Source organism: Brassica napus, chromosome C3, assembly GCF_020379485.1.
Source record: "Brassica napus cultivar Da-Ae chromosome C3, Da-Ae, whole genome shotgun sequence".
Classification (NCBI taxonomy): domain Eukaryota; kingdom Viridiplantae; phylum Streptophyta; class Magnoliopsida; order Brassicales; family Brassicaceae; genus Brassica; species Brassica napus.
In genome coordinates this window covers 22,848,039-22,869,222 of record NC_063446.1, presented here as the reverse complement: position 1 = coordinate 22,869,222, position 21,184 = coordinate 22,848,039, and the positions used below count along the sequence as shown (strand labels likewise).

Here is a 21,184-nt window from a genome sequence, read left to right as displayed (position 1 = left end):
CCCCTAATGTCGTGTGCTTTGAACTAAGAGATTGAGAACAAAATGCCAATTTAGAATTCTTAAAAACAAAGAACAAATCCTTAAGAATACAAATAAACTCTATATATGACTTTGTGGGGAATAATATCCTTTTTGGGTTTAATTTGTATCTCTACAAATACAATGCTCAAAGACTTTCAAGCCAAAATGAGCCCGCCTGATCATTCGAAACCCGGCTTGGAGTAGGAAGAAGTAGTTCGTCTCTTGTTTCTGTAACCTTTCCCTCTTGCCCTGACTTTACGAGTGGAGCACACCAATAGCATCACTACCATGAACCCTACTCCAGATATCACCCACACAGCGATCACCCACATCTTCAACCTGCTGAATCTCCCTTCTGACGTCGTTTCTTCCGTCGTCTCATCGCTTCCTTTGGCTTGTTTCGCTTCCAACTTTCCCACTTTTCTCGAACCCAAAGAGATACTCTCCTTCGACTCAGACTCAGATCCAGGTTCAGGGCAATTCCTTCTCTTGTGATGCAGCAACAGAGCTTCGTTTAGCTTCTGTCCACATTCAATACTGAGCAGGTCTCTTTGCCGTAGATCATTGTCCGTTTCATGAACTTCTGAAGGAGTAGGCGGGTCCGGGAACTTGGCCCAGCACTTGTTGATGAGATCGGTGTTCCTCCAATTCGCCTTGTCGAAGCTCCAGTTCCCTACTTTGAACTCAAGACCGTAATGGAAAACTCGATAGTCAACACCCGGTTCAGGGACGTAACCAGGGTATATCAATATCTCCTTGTTTATGATATGCCTCAAATTCAGCTGCAATTGTAACCAAAGTATGTTAGACCAATTGATCACACAATTTACTGTTGATCAGAATTAATAAGAGAGTGTTTATACCTCAGCAGCACCGAAGGAATAACCGTACATTTCGCTGATCCAACCGGACTCATATATATCCCCGGTTAACTCCTTTGCGTAATGTTCTTTGTCTGCTCGAACCTCCTGCGTTTTCAGCAACCAGTACATTGCGAATTTCCTGAGGTCATCTATGTGCATTATTATGACTCCACCAACTTTATCACATGCCTCGGGGTTACGCGTGTGAAGTTTTGCAAGATCGTTGTCACACCCAATAAGATAGCTACAAACAAAAAGAAATAGTTTAACAAAAAGAAATAGTTTATGCATCTTCCAAACAGAGAAAGAGAGATTTGTATATTTACTCGTAAGGAGTAGAAACTGGACGTCCTCGAGCTGCCTTATACTCCCAAGGAGTGATGGGTCCTCTGAGGATCATGTCAGCATCAAGAATTACTATGTATTCTGCATCTATATTCGTGTGGTGAAGCCAATGAACGACCGCCGCCGGTTTGTTAATTGCCGGGTACCTGATTCATTCCAAATATCAGATCAAGTTATAGTAACATTAAACCCCCTGATGTTAGACTTACCAATCCCCTGTGAGAGGATGTCTGCTCATGGAAGGAACATTATGCGTGGGGGCCAAGTCACGACCTTTATACTTTTTAAGATCTTCATCTGTGCAACTGAGAAGCCGAGTGATGTTCCCGGGCTGACCACTCAACCTGAAACTGTGCATGAACCCAACTGTTTGCCAGTCGAAATAAGTTGTGCACTCGGTGGAAAACAGTGTGTGGATCTTTGGATAAGGTCCTTTGAATTCATCGACGGGTGGCGGCTGCTGGTGTTGGTGTTGGTCTGGCAAGATATGTACACTTCCTGGTGCAAGCAGTTTAGGCTTTGTTAACTCCATGAAAGTTTTGCTCTTGAGAAAGCTCAAGTATTTGGACCACTTTGGCTTGGGACACCCGTTTTCAGCGTGGCGCATTATGAGTCCCTCGTTCAATGTATTCATGCATTCTAGACTCAAGAGTAGACCTCTTCGCTTGTACTGATCAGGTTCCATCATTTTCACCTATATATTATTTTTATAATGAAAACTGTTTTCTTAGTATTTGAAGTGGAGTTGAGAAAAGAGTTAGTTACCCCTACCCTACCTCTCGTGGGTATGGAGGCTCGGGGAAGAGACGGTTGCAGTCATAGACAATGTTGTCTTCGTGGTGGTCAAGTTTAGTGAAAGACCAGTTACCGATGGAAAAAGGCAAACCGTAGTGCATCAGAATAGGCTCAACACCTTCTCGTGGAACATACCCTGGATATATCATCAAGTCGTCGTTTATCTTGTGCTTCAGTCCTGCCTGACGATAAAAAAAAACACAAGTTGTTGATAACGGAAGTCAAACACACTTGGAGCATGAGCAGAAAGAGAAGGAGATTTACTTCAGCAGCACCGAAGGAGTAACCATACATCTCACTGATCCAACCTTTGCCGTAAACATCACCGGTAAGGTTGGTGGACCAGTGAGCAGTGTCTTGGCGAACATCTTCAGTCTTGGAAAGCCAAAGAGGGGCCAGGACGCGAAGATCATCGATGTGCATAGCGAGAAGACCGCCAACTTTGTCACAGAGCTCAGGATGATTAGTGTGCAATCGGACAAGCATGTTATCGCAGCCAACCAAGTAGCTGTTTTGATAGGAGATAATAAAAGAAAGAGGGAGGGTGTGAGAGAGAGCCAAACACAAATGGTAGGTAAGGGTGAAGAAGAGAGGTAAAAGTACCCGTAGTGGGCAGCAAAGGGTCTACCCCTTTCAGCACCAAGTTCCCAAGGGATGATAGGACCTCTAATGATCTGGTCAGCATCAAGAATAACGACCCAATCCACATTCTTGGCATCTTCACTGTGTTGAAGCCAGTGAAGAACTCCTACGGGTTTGTTAATTGCTGGGTACCTAACCAAAAAGAGGAGAAAGAAGGAGACGTACATAACTGGATCAAGCAAAAATCGAAACTTTTTGAGTGGCAAGGCAATTTCAAAGACATGCAATTAAGAGTTTGTGTTTAGTGTTTAATTACCAGTCACCGGTCTTGGGGTGTCTGCTCCAAGAGGGGACGCGGAAAGTGGGAGCGAGATCCATGCCTCTGTAATTCTTCATCTCCTCTTCGGTACAGCTCAATAACCGGGTAATCGGACCGGGCTGTCGGGATTTCTTGAAGCTGTGCATCAGACCAACCGTCTGCCAATCGAAGTAGTTCTGGCACTCCACCGAGAACAGCGTGTGGATCCGATACGGTGCCCTTTGACCCCATTCATCCGCCGACCCTAAACCCACAGCCACAGCCACAATCACCACCGTGATCAAACCCCACCGCATCTCCATTTGAAGAAATTTGGAAGGAGGAAATGGAACAGAGAGGAGAGAAACCAAAAAAAAAAGTCAATGCATGGAGGAGGATGATGGATCCAATGCCCCCCTTTTTTCCTTGTATAAACAACAGGTGGGTTATGATTAGGTAGTGGTCACCACGACAAACTGCTACTCTCAATATCTTTTTTCTAAAATTCAGATTCGATTTGAATAACCAAAAGATTCTAATTATAAAAATTGCGTTTTTGGGGGACGAAGGACGACTCTGAAGAATCGCCGAAATTGGGCTCCGGCAAGACGTGTGCTAGTGGCCTTTTCACATACTTCCAAACAAACACACGGCGAGTTGCCAGCGTTTTCTTTCTTTCTCTCTTTTATTTTCCTCATTATTTATTAAGTCATCCCCATTAATTTATCTAATTACTTCCAATTATTCATTATATATATGCATTTATTTTGGGAATTAAACTTCTTAGTTGTTACAATCAGGCATTTATATTGACTTGTCTATACAAGGCCATTTCTTTTTCTTTCTTATTAAAATTCTTGTACATGCACATCACATACTATATTTAGTATTTATTCCCTCTCATTGTTTTAGGCAACTTTTTAAAGTAACATAAAACCTAAATATTTAGATATGTATTATATCAGTTTCTTGATTATCAGATTTTTTTTCTTTTGTTATGCTTTTATAAACAAATTTTATCTTGTCTTTAATGGGGGTAGTTGTTGTTTACATACTTTTACTTCTTATCGAAACCATCATTTTGGTCTCTAATACACTGTCGGCTCTTGCCTATGGCAACATGGACATTTGCCAAGGGTCTATAATTTTTTTTTTTGTTGTTTTAAACATCCATTCAATCTGTTAAATTCCCAAAAAATATTCATAATTAAGTGAATCTAATTTATTTATTAAAAACAAAATAATAAGAAATATATATTTTCATCATCAGTTTTGGGATACATTTTTTCTATTTGTTCTGGATCTTAAAGATCAAGTTAAAAAAATGCAATGAAAAAAATATAGAAAATATTTATAAAAAAGTCTAAATTTCGTATTTGGCCCAGGGATATTCTATTGTTTAAGTCGGCACTGCTGTTATATATTCTTTTATTGGTGTGATCACATGTAGGAGACCAAGTATATGTTGCCTCAAGCCACTAACATACACGAATCCGACTCATTCTCTCTCAGTAAACTATTTTGCCAATTGAGTGTATATTATATAATCCACTCTTTGCGATCATTTTAACTAACAAAAAAAGAGAAAAACCAATACAAAGAGAAAGGATCAAATATTGCAGCGATGAGATCTTTGTACTCCTTCACCTTAATGATTTGTGTTCTCGTCTTGGCCATGTTGATTATGGTTGCTGATTCTTCATATGGCGAAGGTGGGAAAAAACGCGCTCCTCCAGCAATGGCTCCTTCACCATCACCAAGTAATGACGGTGGTCATTTTGGTGGACCCAAAAAAACTCTTCCACCACCTCCAAACACAGCCACTTTCACAGTTTGCCCACAACTAATTATCTCCGCAACAGTGGCGACTACTGTTAGTGTCTTGGTTTTCATCTTGTAATTCCTTCGTCTCGACTTTGTTTCTCAAGCTTCTTTTCTTTGATGAATTTGTTTTCGTTCGTCTTTGCTGTGATCGGTGGGATTTGTACCGAGTTTCAAACTTCTCTGTTGTTGTTCAATAAAACAAAAAAACTACTATATATATTGTTGTACTTGAAATCCCAGTACATAGAGAGTTCACGTTTGCATGTACCGATGGGTTTATGATCTGGTGTAATGGATTGGGAGCTGTTATCAGCTAACTTATAAGACCATCTCCAATCCACCTCTATAATATAAATCTCTAAAATAGAAAAAAAAAATAGAGATGGTGTTTTTGCTCCGATGTGTTTTTCCATAATAGAAGAATGCTACCTCTATAAATAAAGAAATCCTATTTTTTTCCCCTATATAAAGGAATCCTATTTTTTTCCCCTAAATATAGGGGAAAAAATAGGATTCTTCTATTTATAAAGGTAAATATAGCATTCCTCTATTATATTTACCTCTATTATAGAGGAACACATCGGAGCAAAAACACCATCTCTGTTTTTCCTCTATTTTAGAAATCTCTATTATAGAAATGGGTTGGAGATGCTCTAATTCCCTGATCGTCCTGCAAGTTCGGTTTTTCGTCATTATTTTTAATAGACTCCAAAACTTCCTTTCTAATCTTATAATCATCATTTTTAATAAACTCTAAAGATTTGTTTTCTAATCCTACAATTGCCATCTGATATTGTGTTTTATTTCACATCATTCATATGATATCACTAATCATTTTCATAATTACCTTATAGTTTCACTAATTCAATTTAAACACACTTGATTCTGAAAATAGACAAATAACCAAAAATAAATATTTTATTGATATAGATACCCAAATTAATTCTTTTAATCAAGGTTTTAAAAATCGGTCTAGGCTGCGCCTAGGCGGAAAATCGGTCATATCTGAAACGATTTTCTAAAATTTTGATTTATACTAGTTTATACGATTCATATCGGTTTAAATTGTTCTAAATCTTTTTAAATTGATACAAATTAGTCTAAATATGTTAAATTAAGTAAAAATGTTAATAGAAATCCACATTATTATTTTTGTATATCTAATTTTGATAATTCATCATAATGATTTAATAATTAAACTCAAAAACTAAAATACCTCATATAAATATAAAAAATATATAAAATAAATCAATAATTTGTCAATGTCTAGGCTTCGCCTAGGCCCCGAATAATCCGCCTAGTCATTAGTCTTCTATAAATTCTATAAAGCGCATGGTTAGTACCTAACGATTTCTTGAACATTACTTTTAATTATTTCAACACGTCTGGATGTTATAACATTTACTTACAATCACATGTTCCATTAAACCTCATAATCTATCAATTCTTCGAAGCATGTACACCATTTTGGGGTATATGGTTAAAAGTTGTTATTATGGTAAAGTTTAGTTTTTGAATTTCTGGTTAGTAGAGTTAGTTATGTAAAAGTTATATATGGTAAACTGAACAAAAATAAAAAAAAAACCACACCAGTCTATATAAAACACATAAAATTGAATAATTTTTTTTTTGTCGACTGCCATGTAAACTAGATCAAGTGGTGGCAGACGAGCTGATTCTCCGAGGAGCATCTTCGTCTGTCCGGGTCTGATCTATATGGGAAAAAATATATCCTCTGCTCCTGGCTTCTTTTGCAAACGTGTCCGCTCGACCATTCCTATTCCGGGGAATATGAGACAAACTTATATTCTCGAAGTCCTTATGTAGTCTCTGGAACACCTCAATATCTGTCGCAAAAGTTGGTCAATCCATCGGGTTAGTAGTCATGTCCACTAGATCCGAACAGACCGTCTCGAACCGTATCGAAGTTACCCTCATGTCTCTCATACATGAGGTTGCCCAAAGTAAACCTTTCATCTCAGCATGCAGAGCCGAGAGGCTCTTATTGCACGCCCGTAATCCAAAATGTTCAGAACCCATATGATCCTTCAGATTCCATCCTAAGCCACTTACTCATTATTGATCCATGAGGCATCAATTTAACAGGTAGATATTCGGGGTATCCAAGGAGATACTATCTCGACTTTCTGTAGTAGGAGGATTGTCATGGTCCTTGTTTGCTTTCTCTTTTAAGTAGCCTTCCTCCAACGTCCTGACTCGAGGGACGAATAAATTATATACTTCAATTTACACAAGAAGAGAGATCTTTTTTGTCTTAAATGTTTTTGGTGTTCGGCCCAACCCTAGAAACTTTCGGGCCGGCTCAAAAAGAAAACCCAAAAGGAAAAGCGTCGTTGGTTGGTTGATTGTGTTTCTTCCTCACTCTCTCTAATCTCCGCCGCGTTCGCTCTCTGAAACTCCCAAGTAAGTTCTTCCGTTTCCTCCCTTCACCAATGCCTACGTTGATCCATTGATAGATGAAACCTTTTGGTTAAGATCTGAATCGTAATCCGTTGCTTGCATAAACCCTAATTTCTTTTTCAGGAGAAATGAATTACCGTACTGGATTGATAACGGGTGGATCCAAGGATGTGGTGCGGAGAACTTTTGCAGCAGCAGCTAGCAAAGCGAAGAAAGGAGGGAAAGGAGGAGGTAGCGATGCTCCTAAAGGATCGTCTCTGAGCAAAGAGATCAAATCCACTACCGTCGTTGGTGCTAACACTCTCAAAGATGGATCTGACCCGAAGATCCTTCCAGACTCTGATTACCCTGATTGGCTCTGGCGTCTTCTCCAGATTCGACCTGCGCTTAGTGAGCTCAGGAGGAAGAACGTTGAGACTCTTCCCTACGATGACCTGAAACGTTTTGTCAAGCTTGACACCCGTGCCAAAATCAAGGAGAACAACTCCATCAAGGCCAAGAACTGATAGAGGGATACCTTCCTTTGCCCTTCATTGATTTTGCTTCTTACTGCTTTATGTTTGTTTTTTTTTTAGTGTGGTTAAGATTATCTATCATCATGCTCTTGCTTTAAGTTATGTTACATTTTCAGAGTTTATAAGTTTCCTTGTAAACCCAATAAGAATTGCTGCTTCATCTATTGCTTTTTTTAGACCAGATGATATGTTCAGCGAATGTAACGCAAGCTACGTTTTGTTTAATTTTCTTACGGATAGAGTTTGGTCGGTCTCGGCTCTTAAAAAGATGCTGCTGGTGTGTGTACCTGTTCAGTTTTAGCTATCAGACGGACTGTTTATTGTCTTAGCATTAGATGGGACCTGTAGTATTATTGAGATTGCATCATCACTCTTCTCTAGGTGGGTGGATACCAACTCTTGCTGTCTGTCTCCATCTTGTGTGTGGGGTTCAATATCTTCAAAAGAAAGTTAAAACATCATTCACTTTCTCCCTTTTCCTCTTCCATCATTGCTTTACTTGTCCTCCTCTGACTTGCAATCTCATCTTGTTTTGTGTTTGATTACTTCTGATTTTGCTTTCTTGTCGTCTGGTGGTTGAACCTGAAACCAAGCCAAACCATCCTCTGTCTTTAACCTTATATGAACAGTTCGGTTGAGCTTCCATTTTGAACCCGGTTTTGTTTAGTTGATTTGCTATGATATTGCTGTATCTGACCAGTAGCTACTTATTGCTTTTATGGCTATATCACCAATGCCCATAAAAGTTAAAACAGTTTGAAATTGAGTCACCCACTCAATCACTCATCACATGCTTTTTTTGTATAACAAAAAATAAAGCTAACTTTATTTCTTCTCACATGCATATTTTTTTCTCTTTTGACACCGTAACCATATCTTGCTTTGTTTATTATACCTGCATGTTCCATTTGTTTTCTTACCTTTATGCTAACTTAATCGACAGTGTTGATGTTGTGTAAATTAAAAATGTATATGATCATGATTTCTAGAGACCAAGAGGGCAAAATGATCAAGCATTCTAAATTGCTTGCTGATCAGATTTTGCCCTTCCCGTGTACTAATATGGGATTATTGGGTGTAGTTGGCCATCCGAATCACATTAATCATTGACTTTAGCCTATATTCCTCTTTTTAAAATGTTATTCAAAAGCTACCATCTTTTGTCGTCTAATTACTTTATTCTATCTAATATTTAGGCGTATCACATGGTATCTGATCTCTAGTTGTTTTCATTTTACTTGCATATGCACGAATGTCTTTAAATGAAATGAGCTAGATTTATTTTTCCTGTTCTAAAAGAAGAAAGTAAATACTGGCATTTAATGTTTTAGTTGGGGTAATTCAATTTCAAATAGTGCTTCACTACTAACGGGTATATGAATTTTCTAATAAGTAATAACTGAGATCCTAGAGTGGACTAGTAACGAATATTAGGATTTGTTAATCTTTGAATTGCGTCATTCAATTTGTTTGATATCAAATTAAATACTCCCATGATTCGAGCTGATTTGGATAATTCACTAATTCAATACTCGTATGGAAAAGTAATTTAACCTTTTGATACAGTCTAGTCTTTGCACATTATCATATTCCCTTGGGAGGAAAGAAGAGAAGACACGGTGTCTTTCTATCATTACAATCACACTCCCTTTTTCACTTTCAAGAATTTAGGCATCTCTCACCACCACTATTGTATTTGTTTATCATTTTCTTTTTTCCCTCCATTATTATATTTCTGTTAATTTTTGTGTCGGTATCATTCTGTTAAATGAGATATATTCAATTAAATGAAATTTTATTGCTTGATATTTGGTTAATAACACCAGATTCCCCCAGGTTCGGTTACGGGAAGTCTGGAGGTTATATAGAGCCAAGTAAACATGATCATTTTCATTCAAAACATTATCTACTCCGGTCACCTTCTCTGACCAATCCTTTCTTCTTCTGTTCCTTGCTGACCAAGAAATCTCTTTATCACTTATTCTGCCTTCTTTCAGTTTTCCAGAACACCGTTGCTATGCCTCCGACTTACTTCCCTCTCAGGTGGGAGAGCACGGGCGATCAGTGGTGGTACGCTACTCCTATTGATTACGCTGCAGCCAACTGCCAGTACGACTTAGTCCGCGAGCTTCTCCGAATCGACTCCAATAACCTCATGAAGCTCACTTCCCTCCGCAGGATCCGCCGCCTCGAGACCGTCTGGGACGACGACGAGTCCCACTTCCACGACGTCGCCGCCTGCAGGTCACGCGTCGCCAGAAAACTCCTCGCCTCCTGCGACGAAGAAGGTTCCAAGGCCAACACTCTTATCCGGTCTGGGTACGCCGGGTGGCTGATGTACACGGCAGCCTCCGCCGGAGATCTAGGTTTCGTTCGCCATCTCCTCGAGAGGAACCCTCTCTTCGTGTTTGGCGAAGGAGAGTACGGCGTCACTGACATACTCTACGCCGCTGCGAGAAGCAAAAACCACGACGTGTTCCGTCTGATTTACGATTTCGCGGTTAGTCCGAGGTTCGAAACCGGCTGCGTTGATCAGCGAAACGGTGATATTCCGGCGGCTTACAAGAGGGAGATGAAGAACAGAGCGGTTCACTCTGCTTCTAGAGGAGGCAATCTTGTCATTCTCACAGAACTTCTCAGTGATTGCTCTGTTGAAGATGTCTTAGCCTTCCGAGACAAACAGGGCTCCACCATCCTCCACGCAGCCGCCGGAAAAGGAAAAACTCTGGTAACTCACTCTTTTTTTTACTAAATTATACTCTATCCTCTCCTCTTCCTTGGTAATAGACTTTTAAAAAAAAAAGTTTGTTTCACAAAAATATAATTTTTTTTTGTGTTTTCTATAAAAAAATTGTAAATTTAAAAAAAAATAATTGACTTTATTGAATTACTATTGGTTAAAAGTTATTAAAAACTAAAACTTACATAAAAAATACTTTTATTATGTTAGTTTAATGCTTTTTTTTTAATATGCTTGAAAATAGAAAAAAATTATCTCTATGGAATGGAGTATATATAGAGAGATTATTAATGAGCTTGGCGATGATGCAGGTGGTTAAAGAGCTTGTGGCTTCGTACGGCCCTTTAATAATGGAAGCCATTGACAGCCAAGGGAACACGGCTTTGCACGTTGCAGCCTACCGTGGCCACGCTGATCTCGTCGAAGCTCTGATCTCAGCCTCTCCATCTTTGGTCTCCGCCAGAAACAACGCTGGTGACACTTTCCTTCACGCCGGAATCTCCGGTTTCCAGACTCCCGCGTTCGAGAGGCTCGACAAGCACACGGAGCTCATGAACCGTCTCATCACATCCGCTGCCTCCAACTCCCCCTGCGATGTCGTCAACTGCAGGAACAACGAGGGACGTACGGCTCTTCACTTGGCAATCTCCGGGAATGTTCCTCTCGAGTTCGTTGAGATGCTCATGTCTGTGAAATCGATTGATATCAACATCAAGGATGCTTCTGGTATGACTCCGCTTGATCTCATCAGGCATAAGCCGAAGTCTCCGACGTCTGATCTCCTGTTCCGACGGTTGGTATCAGCCGGAGGGATGTTCAGCTGTCGTGATCAAAGCATCACAAGTGTGGTCGCTTCTCACTTGAAGGACAGAGGAAACTTTTACAGCCCAGGAGCTCGTTTTAGGACATCGGACGCTGAGATCTTCCTGAGCACCAGACTCGAAGCTGCGCCTGACAAGGTTGTCCCTAGACACGTGAGATCCAGCTCCTGTTCCATTGAGATTGGTCAGGCAAACGTGACGGATGAGAATCACCATCTCAAGAAATGCAGAAACGCTTCCGTTAACTCTGCAACTGAGAGATTGAAGAGTGTCTTCCACTGGCCAAGAATCAAGAAACAAGCTGGCCATTCCAAGAACGATTCTGAGATCAGCATCACGTCGACAGCTCTTGAGACGCAAGAAACTCCTGTGCCTCTCCGACAGAGATTCTCAAAAAGAAGCACTTCCTCTCCCTCTCCTGCTCTGCCTAATAACAATAAAAGAACGTTATCGGTGAGAAGTAACCAGTCGAGTCCAAGAGCCAAGAAGAAGCGGTTTGGTTCGGTGCGAACTCGTTCGAGCTCTTTTTCGAAAATATCCATCCACTCTTCTTCCGCTTCGTCATCGTCGAGCATGGTTGATATTAAGCAGAAGGGAGTCTTAGTCGATACGAACATAGCCGGACCGTCTGGATTTGACCGGCCTGAGCCGGTGAAAAGTAAGAAGCTAAAGGAGAAGCAGCAGGGTTCGGTGAGGAGGAGATTGAAGAGCCATTATTTCTGCTTTGGTACTTCAGCTTTGACTGTGAAAACGTCAGCTACGGTCTTGGTATAACCCCGGTTATCCGGGGTAGACCAACAGAAATATTGTAATGTGTTTTTTAAAGACTTTAAGTTAGTCACATGTTGTTCGAAATAATTGTTAAGGTATACTATTATTATCTATAAACCCATGAGAAACGATTCCACAGAGTCTGTTCAGTGCTTCGCCATTTTTAAGCGGACTCAAATCATTATCCTCCAAGTCATTCCACAGAGTATGTTCCCACATTATACGCACAGTTGCTGGATTCCAGGTGAGTATTTCAGTGCCACAGTTTTCTTTTAAACCTTCTTGTTCCTCTACCTCACACATGTAAACGTGGCTTTGTGATTGTTGTCATTACAGCTTTGTTACGCTGCAAAAACGTGGCATGGAGGTTCTGTGGGCATGATGATATTTGGAGCTAGTGAAGTGAGCAGGAACGTGGATCTGGGTGACGAGACGACCACCATGATGCATGTGCATGTTCGTGGTTAGAGCCTCAGAAGCATCAATCACAAAGCAGATAGAGTCAGATCTTCAGGGGTGGTGTGATGATTTAACAGATGGGGGAGTTGAGTATATATGCCAGAGGATGAAGTGAAAGCAACAGCAGCTGAGAAACTGAAAATCTCAATGGAGAGAATAGCTTTGTTAAAGGCAGCTCAGCCGAAAAAGACTCCAAAAACGGAGGAGGAAACCGAAAGCGAAGAAGAAGAAGAAGAAGAAGAAGAAGAAGAGAAAAAGGAGAAGGAAAAGGGAACACTATATAAGCTGACAGCTGAAGAAACAGAGCACATGGCGCTTCAGGCAGCAGTGCTCCAAGAATGGCATATGCTGTGTAAAGATAGAAAATATACCAAAAAGTTAACTAAACAAGCATCAGAGAGATTGTAGATGGTTTGTCTTGTTGGTGAGGAAAAGAAACAAGGATGTTTTATCATCGCCACTTCTATGAAAGCATGTTCTTCTATTCGCAAATTTTATCAATTTCAAAAGTTAAGTGACCAACAAGAAAGGGAGAAGCTAGCCAGAAACGAGAGTATATTTTGTTTATAAAAAGAAGGGGTGGGTTTGGCTTCAGGTCCGGTATATTGTCAGACATCCAGAAACAAGAAAACCTTACAAGCTTATCCACGCCTGCATTATGATCGTTGCTTATTATATAAGACGAATCACATTACTAAGTTTCTCTCTGAAGGCTTTTCTTCTACGCAGTTACTTGAGAGGGAGTCCTCTTCTTGCCTTTCTTTACCTCTGTTCCACCATTTTCTGCCAGCTCTGCCTTCTTCTGGGCACGGATCATTGCACGTCTTGCGCGCGGTCGCATCTCTCTCACTGTACGAGGAGGCATCACGAATGGCTCAAGTGGCTTGTCCCCAAAAGGATGCTCATTGCCTTCAAATATCCTCAGCTTCCGATCTCTGTCCTATAAACCCACCATGAACAAACAAAAAAACTCAAGTACTTTCTTGTCGTAATCAACAAATCCTAAACTATGCAAGCAATTGAGACTAGCAAGAAATAACAAAATCGGCAAAGCTTAATGTATCGGCATATAAATAAAGCCAGTATTGGCCACCAAAGACATTGAAGGTAAGCAACAAGTAACAAAATGGCCAGACCAAGTGTTGAGAACTATCTATCTTCTGGATTCTAGAGAGTTAAAGAATAAAACCAGGTGTTCTAGAAAACTAAGAGAGTGGGGGGGGAATTAGAAAATGGCTGGACTCACATCACGCAAATTGTTAGTTGGAAGCATGCGCCAGACAGCCTTGCGGATGACCTCGGTGGGGTCTTTGGCCATCTGATCTTTCAGACTCCGTTCTTTCAGGTGTCCAACGTACCTGTAAACAAAGAAAGAGAGGGATTAATATTTAAGCAGAAGAAAATAGCTCAGTATGAGAGCTGAAGAAGAAGAAGAAGAAAATAAAGAAAGGAGGGGACTTGCCCAGTATGCCAGCGGTAGAACTTGTCAGTGAGCTTTCTGCCGGTGATGCCGATATCCTTAGCATTGAGAACAATGCAAATATCGCCATCATCGCGGTTAGGACAATAAGTAGGCTTATCTTTGGCTTGAAGGACGGTAGATATCTGAGAAGCAAGTCTACCGAGAACCTAGAGGAGTTTGTTTGTTTTAAAGATATTATTGAACAACAAAGAGAGGAGAAGGAGAAGGAGAAGAAAGGTACCTACCTGGCCTTTGGCATCAAAAACACGCCAACGAAGACCGTCGAGATTGATACGTTTGATACCTGCCACAGCTTTCTGGCAAGGAAATATATATATGTACGTACAAATTCAAATATCAAAGAAGGGATGCGAGTTTCTAAGATCATTTTTATGATTTCCAAGATACACTAGCTGCTGCTAAGCATAGGTGAAACACCACTATGAGCAACAAGTGATAATCGTTCCACATGAAATGAATTTAAGGAAATGTAATTTACATGGACCTAAACGTTCACTATTGGAACAGTAACCTAAAGAAAAAGCGAAGGAATAAAATCGAAAAAGAAGTAAAGCTTTTTTTTTTTTTGTTACCTTAAGGTTGCCATTGAAAGAGGCAGCAGCAGCTTGAGTGGCCATGGTTTTGTTGTTCAGCTAAGATAGAGAATTGCACACACAACATAAAATCGCAGAAATGTAGTGATTCATATTAGACAAGTCTGGAGAGACAGAGAGAGAGATGACTCACAGTTGACCGGTGATAAGCGACGGCGGGGGTGTGAAGCGAAGAAGATCTAAGAGCGACCAAACAAAAAGGAAAGGGGGTTTTAGAAGAAGAAACAACAAAGGGTAATTTGGTAATTTCATTAAAACTGAGACCTTTTTCAATTTTGTCTTTATTATTAGTACATGAGTTTTGAGTTGTGGTCTGAGGGTTTTAGCGCAGCTAGTCGAGTCAGAGTTAGGGTTCTTGGAAAGTTGAGATGGCTACTATGGCTATGTTGGTGAGACGAGCTGCATCTAGTCGAAATGCGATTGCCTTTCTCAGAAGATGCTCCTCATCGTCCTTAGTTGTTGGCCGCGATTACTCGCACAAGGCCACCACCCTCCTGAGAGCCCCAGATTTGGATTTGAAATCGCCCAGTTTTCTCAGAGATTCTCGTCGAGGCTTCGCCAAAGGCAAAAAATCAAGTATGTACACAGATTCTTTTTTACTAGTTTGATGTGAATCCTAACGCTTTTCTTCTTTTTTCTTCAGGGGATGATTCTGGAGGACTGGTGGACGTATCTCCTCCGGTGGATATTGGGCCTAGCGTCAAAGCCACAGCGACTTCGCAGATGGAGGCTGCCATTGATGCCTTGTCTAGAGATCTCACTAAACTCAGAACTGGCAGAGCTTCTCCAGGAATGCTTGATCACATTGTTGTTGAGACTGGTGGAATCAAAATGCCTCTCAATCACTTAGCTTTGGTCTCTGTCCTCGATCCTAAAACTCTCTCTATCAATCCTTACGATCCTGATGTACGCACCCCCCCCTCTTTTATTACTCGATCTATCTTTAACATACTCTGATGATTTTACGTCCACATATATCCCGACAAGACTCAAGTTTTTTTGCGTTTTGTAATGTTGTTTCGTCTTTGTTTCTGCAGACTGTTAAGGAGCTTGAGAAAGCAATTGTCTCCTCTCCTTTGGGTTTAAACCCAAAGCTGGATGGCCAAAGACTCATCGCATCTATCCCTCCGTACGATATTCAATTCTCTCTCTCTCTCTCTCTCTCTCTCTCTTTCTGATTACGTTCTTCAACTTACATCCTCGATTTTGACTTGCTCTGTTTTACCTTTTTTTTGGGAGCAGATTGACCAAGGAGCATGTTCAGGTATTAACATCCAACTCTTGTGTCATTGCTGCGTTTATTTTTTGTTTAGCCACTGAGTTTGAGCCTTTGATCCCTGTAATTAATGAACCTCCAGGCAATGTGCAAGATTGTAACCAAGTCCAGTGAAGTTGTCAAGCAAAGCATACGAAGAGCTCGTCAAAAGGTTACAGCTTTAAATACCACCTTCCATGGATACTCTCTCCTATGAATCCCCCCCATCTTAATTATGACCAGAGACATTTTGTTTGCAGGCACTGGACACAGTAAAGAAAGGAGCCTCGGGCCTACCAAAAGACCAAGTTAAAAGGCTGGAGAAGGAAGTGAGTGATCTATCTTTTCTGCGCAATGGGTTTCCTTGGTCCGTTATTGAAAATGGAAGTCTTTCTTTTGTCTTTTGTGTTTACAGGTTGAAGAGTTGACGAAGAAGTTTGTAAAGTCGGCAGAGGACATGTGCAAGTCCAAAGAGAATGAGATCACCACCCAAGCTTGATCTCACTTTCTTATCCTTACCAAACCTGAACAAGTTTCAGTCTTCTTTTTACTAGTACCTTTAATTATAGATGATGGTCCAAAGAATTCAAAATTTGTTTTTGAATGTTCAATTTGGGGGTCTTGTACGCAAATTGACCTGCTGATACACAACTGCTGAAAGGCCCTTCAAGGGCCCGGGAAAGTCTATTTATATTGCTTTTTTTCCTTCTTCTTTCAAATAAATTGCATGTTTACTAATTTAATATTTTATGATGGGATTAGAATTAACAAAAGAAATGATATATTGGCATTTGTAGTTGAAGAGAACTTTTCAAACTTGAAATTCAAGGTAAAGGAGGTTGGAGATGAGTCAATTTTGTACCAATAAATTAACATGATATGTTTTGGTGAATTTGTTACAACCCCATTTCTCTAATCCTATTTGTAGTGAGAGCAAAGAATAATCCAATGATTAGTTTCTTACGAAAGTATCCAAATATATAACAAGCTTATCTCAACATCCCATTAACTCAATGCTTTAAAACATCATACATGATGGTATCCGATTAAACTCACAGCTCATCTCTTCAACGAAAAAAATTAAGAAAGAAGAAACCGTCTTCACCTACCACACAATCTTATTATTTATTAATTAGCTGCATTTAACTAATGCATTTTTTAACTATGAAAAATATGTAGGTCTCTTATTATTATATATAAGACATATAGTTTGTCGGCAAAAAGATATAGAGACATGTATACATATGGTTTCTAACAAGAAAAGGAAAAAAGATTAAGACATAAATAGTATCCAATTTTGCCCACTCGCACTAAAGTCGGAGAAGAAGAGAACCTAGCCAAAGTTATGAGGTTTTATCTGAAGACGCTTAAAAGCGCGTCGAAACTCACTTTAAATCCCTAGTGAAACAGAACCGGGTATCCTCGTGACGACGTCGTTTGAATAGATCATTGCACGACCAAACTCCTTCTATTCTTTTTAAATTCAGTTTCAGATATTTACAAAAAATGAAATTATTCTTTTTCTCATTTTCTTGGTATCATAATTGTTTTTTTTTTTTTTTTTTTTTGGTATCATAATTGTTTATTTAATTGTTTCCGTATTTCTAATTTTGCTTCTCTATAGATTCGCCATTCTCTGTCAGTGGCTCATATCCTCTAATCAACAAAAACGCAAAAAAGAATAATAAGGAAAGAATAAAAAATCGGAAATTTCAGTCTTCTGTGAAGAAGAAAAGGAAGAGGAAGAAGAAGAAGTATTCACATTTTGGTTGCAGAGATTCTGCACTTGTTGGGTATTCTCTAAGATCACTTTGACGACTCCTTACTAGTGTTCTCGCAAATGCTCTGCATATTACATTGACTGCCTTTTTTTTGCAATATAATCTATGCTGGCTGATTGGATCTGATGTTTAGATATGCAAACAAAGACTCCATTCAGAAAATCTCTTGAAATGAGCTCTCTTTATTCTACTTGTGCTTTCTTGTTCATGAGTAATACTTATGTCGATGCATTGTCTAAACATCTTTCTAATCGCTTCGCTAGTTAATTCACATTAAAAAAAAAAAAAAAAACGTTGAGTGCTTAGGTTAGGCAAAGCTTTCTTCTAAAATCCAAAACTTTTGTGGGTATTATATTATTGATTCATAGTATTACAGTTTGATAGGCAAAAATGGTTTTGGGGTTAAGCTCGAAGAACAGAAGAGGCTCCTCCTCCTCCTCCATACAAGTTGATTACTTGATCCACATTCATGACATCAAGCCTTGGCCACCTTCTCAGTCCCTTAGATCACTGCGCTCCGTTGTAATCCAGTGGGAGAATGGTGAGCGCAACTCAGGGACAACAGATGCCGTTGCTCCTTCTCTTGGCGAAGGCAAAATCGAATTCAACCACTCCTTTAAGCTTCCCCTAACCTTGTTGAAAGATGCGTCTGCTTCTGCTCGGAACAAGGGGTGTGATGTAGTATTCTTCAAGAACGTCCTGGAGCTCAACTTGTACGAGGCTCGCAGAGAGAAAACACATCAGCTCTTGGCTACTGCCACGATTGATTTGGCGGAATACGGCATTGTGAAAGACACCCTGAGCTTGACTGCTCCAATGAACAGCAAAAGAAGCTACCGGAATACAACTCAGCCTGTTTTGCACCTCTCTATTCAACCCATCCGTGCCACTTCTTCTTCTTCTAGGAACGGCTCCAAGGACGGTGGTGAATCTGTTTCTGCCTTGATGAACGAGGAATACGATAAGGAAGCTGAGATTGCTTCCATCACAGACGATGACATTTCCTCCCACTCCTCCTTGACTGTTGTTTCATCTTCAACTTTGGAGTCTAATGCTGCTTTTTCTGTGCCCACTGAAGAGGTAATCGAAGATGAATGGCAACATTTCCATACTCTTTTGTTAAATGGTCTCTCATTATTTATTTAACAGGAAGAACATGAGAGGAAGGTAAACAAGAGATCACAATCAGCAGCATCTCAAGGAGACCAGATTCCCTCCTCAGTTGATGATCTATCTTCTGTGTTTAATCTCCCTGTAGACGTTCCTGATTCTGCACCCAACACTTGTGTCTCTGATGAGCTCAAGGACTGTGCTAAGCTGGTAAACGGAGAGACCAAGTCTATGCCTTTACACAACTCCGTAAACGCCTCCTCGCCTGAAACAACTAGTCAACAAGATTTGGTGAGTGATGAGGAAAGAGAGAGTACAAGAGTTGAGAAACCAAGGAAGGTGAAGTCTGTTAGGTCATCCCTGGAGATATCTCGGAGCAATAGCGAAAGAAAAGAAGCTAAGGTGTTTCCGCGCAACACCACCACGTTGGAGAGCAAAGTCAAGGACTTGGAAAGTAGAGTAAAGAAGCTTGAAGGTGAGCTATGCGAGGCTGCAGGCATTGAAGCAGCGCTCTACTCCGTGGTTGCAGAACATGCAAGCTCATCAGCTAAAGTCCATGCGCCTGCTAGACGTCTTTTGAGGCTCTATCTTCATGCTTGTAGAGGAGATAACCATCTAATTTCAAGAAGGGCTAATGCTGCTAAAAGTGCTGTCTCCGGGTTGGTTACTGTCGCCAAAGCCTGCGGGAACGATGTCCCTAGGTATGTATGCTCTCATACTCACTTGTACTTTCCTCTCAGATATTTTTAAAAGTAAAAACAAAAAAACTACTTTGGATCGCAGATTGACATATTGGTTGTCAAACACTATCATTCTGAGGGCGATCATAAGTGATAATCATTCTGAGGAACTGCCTGTTTCAGCTGGTCAATCTGGACCAAAGACACAGAGACAAGGATCATCATCCCTGACGTGGAAAGATTCTTCCCTAAGAAAAAAGGACACCACTGGTGGCTGGGATGACCCTGGAGCATTCATAACAGCCCTTGAGAAAGTGGAAGCTTGGATCTTCTCACGCGTTGTAGAATCCATATGGTGGCAGGTCATTAATGCTCTGCTTCTCTTCTCTTCTTTTTAAACCAAATTATAATTCAAATCTTTTTTTTTTTAATTTGATTTGCAGACTTTGACACCGCGTATGCAGTCTTCGGCAGCCAATGGTTCAGCAGCCTCAAAGAAGAAAAACTTTGGTAGAAGTCCGAGTTCGGTGAACCAGGAACAAGGTGACTTCTCATTAGAGCTTTGGAAAAAGGCTTTCAGGGATGCACACGAGCGTCTATGCCCTCTGCGAGCTAGTGGCCATGAATGTGGTTGTTTGCCCCTCCCTGCGCGTCTCATTATGGAACAGTGCGTGGCTCGCCTGGATGTCGCAATGTTCAACGCTATTCTTCGTGATTCTGATGAAAACTTCCCAACAGACCCTCTCTCTGATCCCATTGCTGACTCCAGGGTCTTGCCTATTCCTTGTTCCATTACAAGTTTCGGTTCTGGTGCCCTGCTTAAAAACTCGATAGGAAACTGGTCCAGGTGGCTCACTGATTCATTCGGCATCGATGATGACGAAGAGAATAGCAGCTACGTTGGTACATCTTTCAAGACTTTTATTCTTCTCAAGGCGTTAAGTGATCTAATGATGCTTCCAAAAGATATGCTCCTCAACACTTGTGTTAGAAAAGAGGTCCAAAAATGCAACTCTCTTTTTTCTAAACTTCATTATTTTTTGTGTTTTCATTATCCATTTTTTTTTATCTCTCATCATTGTGAAGGTTTGCCCAATGTTTGGTGCACCGTTGATCAAGAGAGTCTTGAATCATTTTGTCCCGGATGAGTTTTGCCCTGACCCAGTTCCTGTTGCTGTACTCGAAGCTCTTGTGTCGGAGGTGAGACCCCACCCCCTTTTTCTTTAATCCAAAGTCAAGAAGCTAATTTTGCTAACAGAAACAACGTGATGATGATGCCCGCCCCTTGTAGGAGGAGGGTGAAGAGAAGGCTATGATCACAAGCTATCCGTATACGGCACCTCCTCCCATGTACTCTCCACCTTCGGGGACTTCAATATCCACTATCATTGGAGACTTTGGACAGCCTCAAGCCCCTACTAAGCTATGCAGAATCAGGTCTTCGGTTACAAGAAAATCCTACACTAGCGACGACGAGCTTGATGAGCTGAGTTCGCCGTTGGCTGTTGTTCTTCTTCAACAGGCGGATTCTAACAAGGTCAATAATGGCTGTGCAGATGAGACTGTCAGGTATCAACTTCTCAGGGAGTGTTGGACCAACAGGGACTAACCAACCAGACATTGATGTGTTTTTCTGTTTCAGTTCTCACTTACGGTGGTGTTATGTCTTTGCCAGTTCGTTGTTGGTGTTGCTATGTAGCACGAACTTTAATTATCACAAGTAACAGTATCAAAGACATGTTTGTATCAGACACGTGCACGAGGTTGTATAACAAGTAAGGCAAATCTATTCTAACACCACTAAATAACAATCATGGACAACATTCG

General features: G+C 40.6%; 7 protein-coding genes across 7 annotated transcripts; 5 read left to right on the top strand and 2 right to left on the bottom strand.

The window, feature by feature from the left end:
* Window positions 1–31: 31 nt before the first annotated feature.
* Window positions 32–3,598, bottom strand: BNAC03G32340D (peptidyl serine alpha-galactosyltransferase). The gene is made up of 8 exons (XM_013828812.3): window positions 2,923–3,598; window positions 2,628–2,798; window positions 2,289–2,532; window positions 2,006–2,206; window positions 1,439–1,923; window positions 1,211–1,375; window positions 885–1,128; window positions 32–803 (listed from the first exon to the last, which is right to left on the bottom strand). Exons 1-8 carry the CDS (start codon window positions 3,225–3,227, stop codon window positions 201–203), a joined length of 2,418 nt encoding a protein of 805 aa, XP_013684266.1. The 5' UTR covers window positions 3,228–3,598; the 3' UTR covers window positions 32–200.
* Window positions 3,599–3,806: 208 nt separating this feature from the next.
* On the top strand, window positions 3,807–5,699 carry BNAC03G32330D. The gene has a single exon (XM_013824146.3). It carries the CDS (start codon window positions 4,529–4,531, stop codon window positions 4,802–4,804), a length of 276 nt encoding a protein of 91 aa, XP_013679600.1. The 5' UTR covers window positions 3,807–4,528; the 3' UTR covers window positions 4,805–5,699.
* Window positions 5,700–6,947: 1,248 nt separating this feature from the next.
* Window positions 6,948–7,845, top strand: BNAC03G32320D. Its single transcript, XM_013828813.3, has 2 exons — window positions 6,948–7,152; window positions 7,273–7,845. Exon 2 carries the CDS (start codon window positions 7,278–7,280, stop codon window positions 7,653–7,655), a length of 378 nt encoding a protein of 125 aa, XP_013684267.1. The 5' UTR covers window positions 6,948–7,152; window positions 7,273–7,277; the 3' UTR covers window positions 7,656–7,845.
* A 1,490-nt stretch (window positions 7,846–9,335) lies between these two features.
* LOC106388685 (serine/threonine-protein phosphatase 6 regulatory ankyrin repeat subunit B) lies at window positions 9,336–12,136 on the top strand. The gene is made up of 2 exons (XM_013828815.3): window positions 9,336–10,392; window positions 10,716–12,136. The coding sequence occupies exons 1-2, from the start codon at window positions 9,433–9,435 to the stop codon at window positions 11,997–11,999; spliced, it is 2,244 nt and encodes a 747-aa protein (XP_013684269.3). The 5' UTR covers window positions 9,336–9,432; the 3' UTR covers window positions 12,000–12,136.
* An 857-nt stretch (window positions 12,137–12,993) lies between these two features.
* Window positions 12,994–14,822, bottom strand: LOC106388686 (50S ribosomal protein L13). The gene is made up of 6 exons (XM_013828816.3): window positions 14,665–14,822; window positions 14,511–14,570; window positions 14,163–14,234; window positions 13,918–14,084; window positions 13,702–13,813; window positions 12,994–13,395 (listed from the first exon to the last, which is right to left on the bottom strand). The coding sequence occupies exons 2-6, from the start codon at window positions 14,553–14,555 to the stop codon at window positions 13,177–13,179; spliced, it is 615 nt and encodes a 204-aa protein (XP_013684270.2). The 5' UTR covers window positions 14,556–14,570; window positions 14,665–14,822; the 3' UTR covers window positions 12,994–13,176.
* Window positions 14,823–14,830: 8 nt separating this feature from the next.
* LOC106388688 (ribosome-recycling factor) lies at window positions 14,831–16,524 on the top strand. Its single transcript, XM_013828817.3, has 7 exons — window positions 14,831–15,107; window positions 15,175–15,437; window positions 15,569–15,660; window positions 15,774–15,795; window positions 15,890–15,958; window positions 16,047–16,115; window positions 16,202–16,524. Exons 1-7 carry the CDS (start codon window positions 14,900–14,902, stop codon window positions 16,283–16,285), a joined length of 807 nt encoding a protein of 268 aa, XP_013684271.2. The 5' UTR covers window positions 14,831–14,899; the 3' UTR covers window positions 16,286–16,524.
* An 814-nt stretch (window positions 16,525–17,338) lies between these two features.
* Window positions 17,339–21,168, top strand: LOC106388689. Its single transcript, XM_013828818.3, has 7 exons — window positions 17,339–17,579; window positions 17,944–18,647; window positions 18,717–19,378; window positions 19,461–19,719; window positions 19,801–20,355; window positions 20,444–20,557; window positions 20,649–21,168. Exons 2-7 carry the CDS (start codon window positions 17,958–17,960, stop codon window positions 20,964–20,966), a joined length of 2,598 nt encoding a protein of 865 aa, XP_013684272.2. The 5' UTR covers window positions 17,339–17,579; window positions 17,944–17,957; the 3' UTR covers window positions 20,967–21,168.
* Window positions 21,169–21,184: the final 16 nt, after the last annotated feature.

What these genes read in the sequence shown, in the direction of transcription:
- BNAC03G32340D (XM_013828812.3), bottom strand. Translation starts at nt 3,227, where the DNA reads ATGGAGATGCGGTGGGGTTTGATCACGGTGGTGATTGTGGCTGTGGCT. An exon ending in CATCCTCTCACAGGGGATTG is followed by an intron (nt 1,376 to 1,438) that starts GTAAGTCTAACA and finishes GGAATGAATCAG; the next exon opens with GTACCCGGCAATTAACAAAC. An exon ending in ATTCCTTCGGTGCTGCTGAG is followed by an intron (nt 804 to 884) that starts GTATAAACACTC and finishes TTACAATTGCAG; the next exon opens with CTGAATTTGAGGCATATCAT.
- BNAC03G32330D (XM_013824146.3), top strand. Translation starts at nt 4,529, where the DNA reads ATGAGATCTTTGTACTCCTTCACCTTAATGATTTGTGTTCTCGTCTTG.
- BNAC03G32320D (XM_013828813.3), top strand. Translation starts at nt 7,278, where the DNA reads ATGAATTACCGTACTGGATTGATAACGGGTGGATCCAAGGATGTGGTG.
- LOC106388685 (XM_013828815.3), top strand. Translation starts at nt 9,433, where the DNA reads ATGAGATATATTCAATTAAATGAAATTTTATTGCTTGATATTTGGTTA. An exon ending in CCGGAAAAGGAAAAACTCTG is followed by an intron (nt 10,393 to 10,715) that starts GTAACTCACTCT and finishes GCGATGATGCAG; the next exon opens with GTGGTTAAAGAGCTTGTGGC.
- LOC106388686 (XM_013828816.3), bottom strand. Translation starts at nt 14,555, where the DNA reads ATGGCCACTCAAGCTGCTGCTGCCTCTTTCAATGGCAACCTTAAG. An exon ending in CTTTCAATGGCAACCTTAAG is followed by an intron (nt 14,235 to 14,510) that starts GTAACAAAAAAA and finishes TTTCCTTGCCAG; the next exon opens with AAAGCTGTGGCAGGTATCAA. An exon ending in TTCTACCGCTGGCATACTGG is followed by an intron (nt 13,814 to 13,917) that starts GCAAGTCCCCTC and finishes CTTTGTTTACAG; the next exon opens with GTACGTTGGACACCTGAAAG.
- LOC106388688 (XM_013828817.3), top strand. Translation starts at nt 14,900, where the DNA reads ATGGCTACTATGGCTATGTTGGTGAGACGAGCTGCATCTAGTCGAAAT. An exon ending in CTCATCGCATCTATCCCTCC is followed by an intron (nt 15,661 to 15,773) that starts GTACGATATTCA and finishes TTTTGGGAGCAG; the next exon opens with ATTGACCAAGGAGCATGTTC. An exon ending in TTAAAAGGCTGGAGAAGGAA is followed by an intron (nt 16,116 to 16,201) that starts GTGAGTGATCTA and finishes TTGTGTTTACAG; the next exon opens with GTTGAAGAGTTGACGAAGAA.
- LOC106388689 (XM_013828818.3), top strand. Translation starts at nt 17,958, where the DNA reads ATGGTTTTGGGGTTAAGCTCGAAGAACAGAAGAGGCTCCTCCTCCTCC. An exon ending in TTTCTGTGCCCACTGAAGAG is followed by an intron (nt 18,648 to 18,716) that starts GTAATCGAAGAT and finishes TTTATTTAACAG; the next exon opens with GAAGAACATGAGAGGAAGGT. An exon ending in TAGAATCCATATGGTGGCAG is followed by an intron (nt 19,720 to 19,800) that starts GTCATTAATGCT and finishes TTTGATTTGCAG; the next exon opens with ACTTTGACACCGCGTATGCA.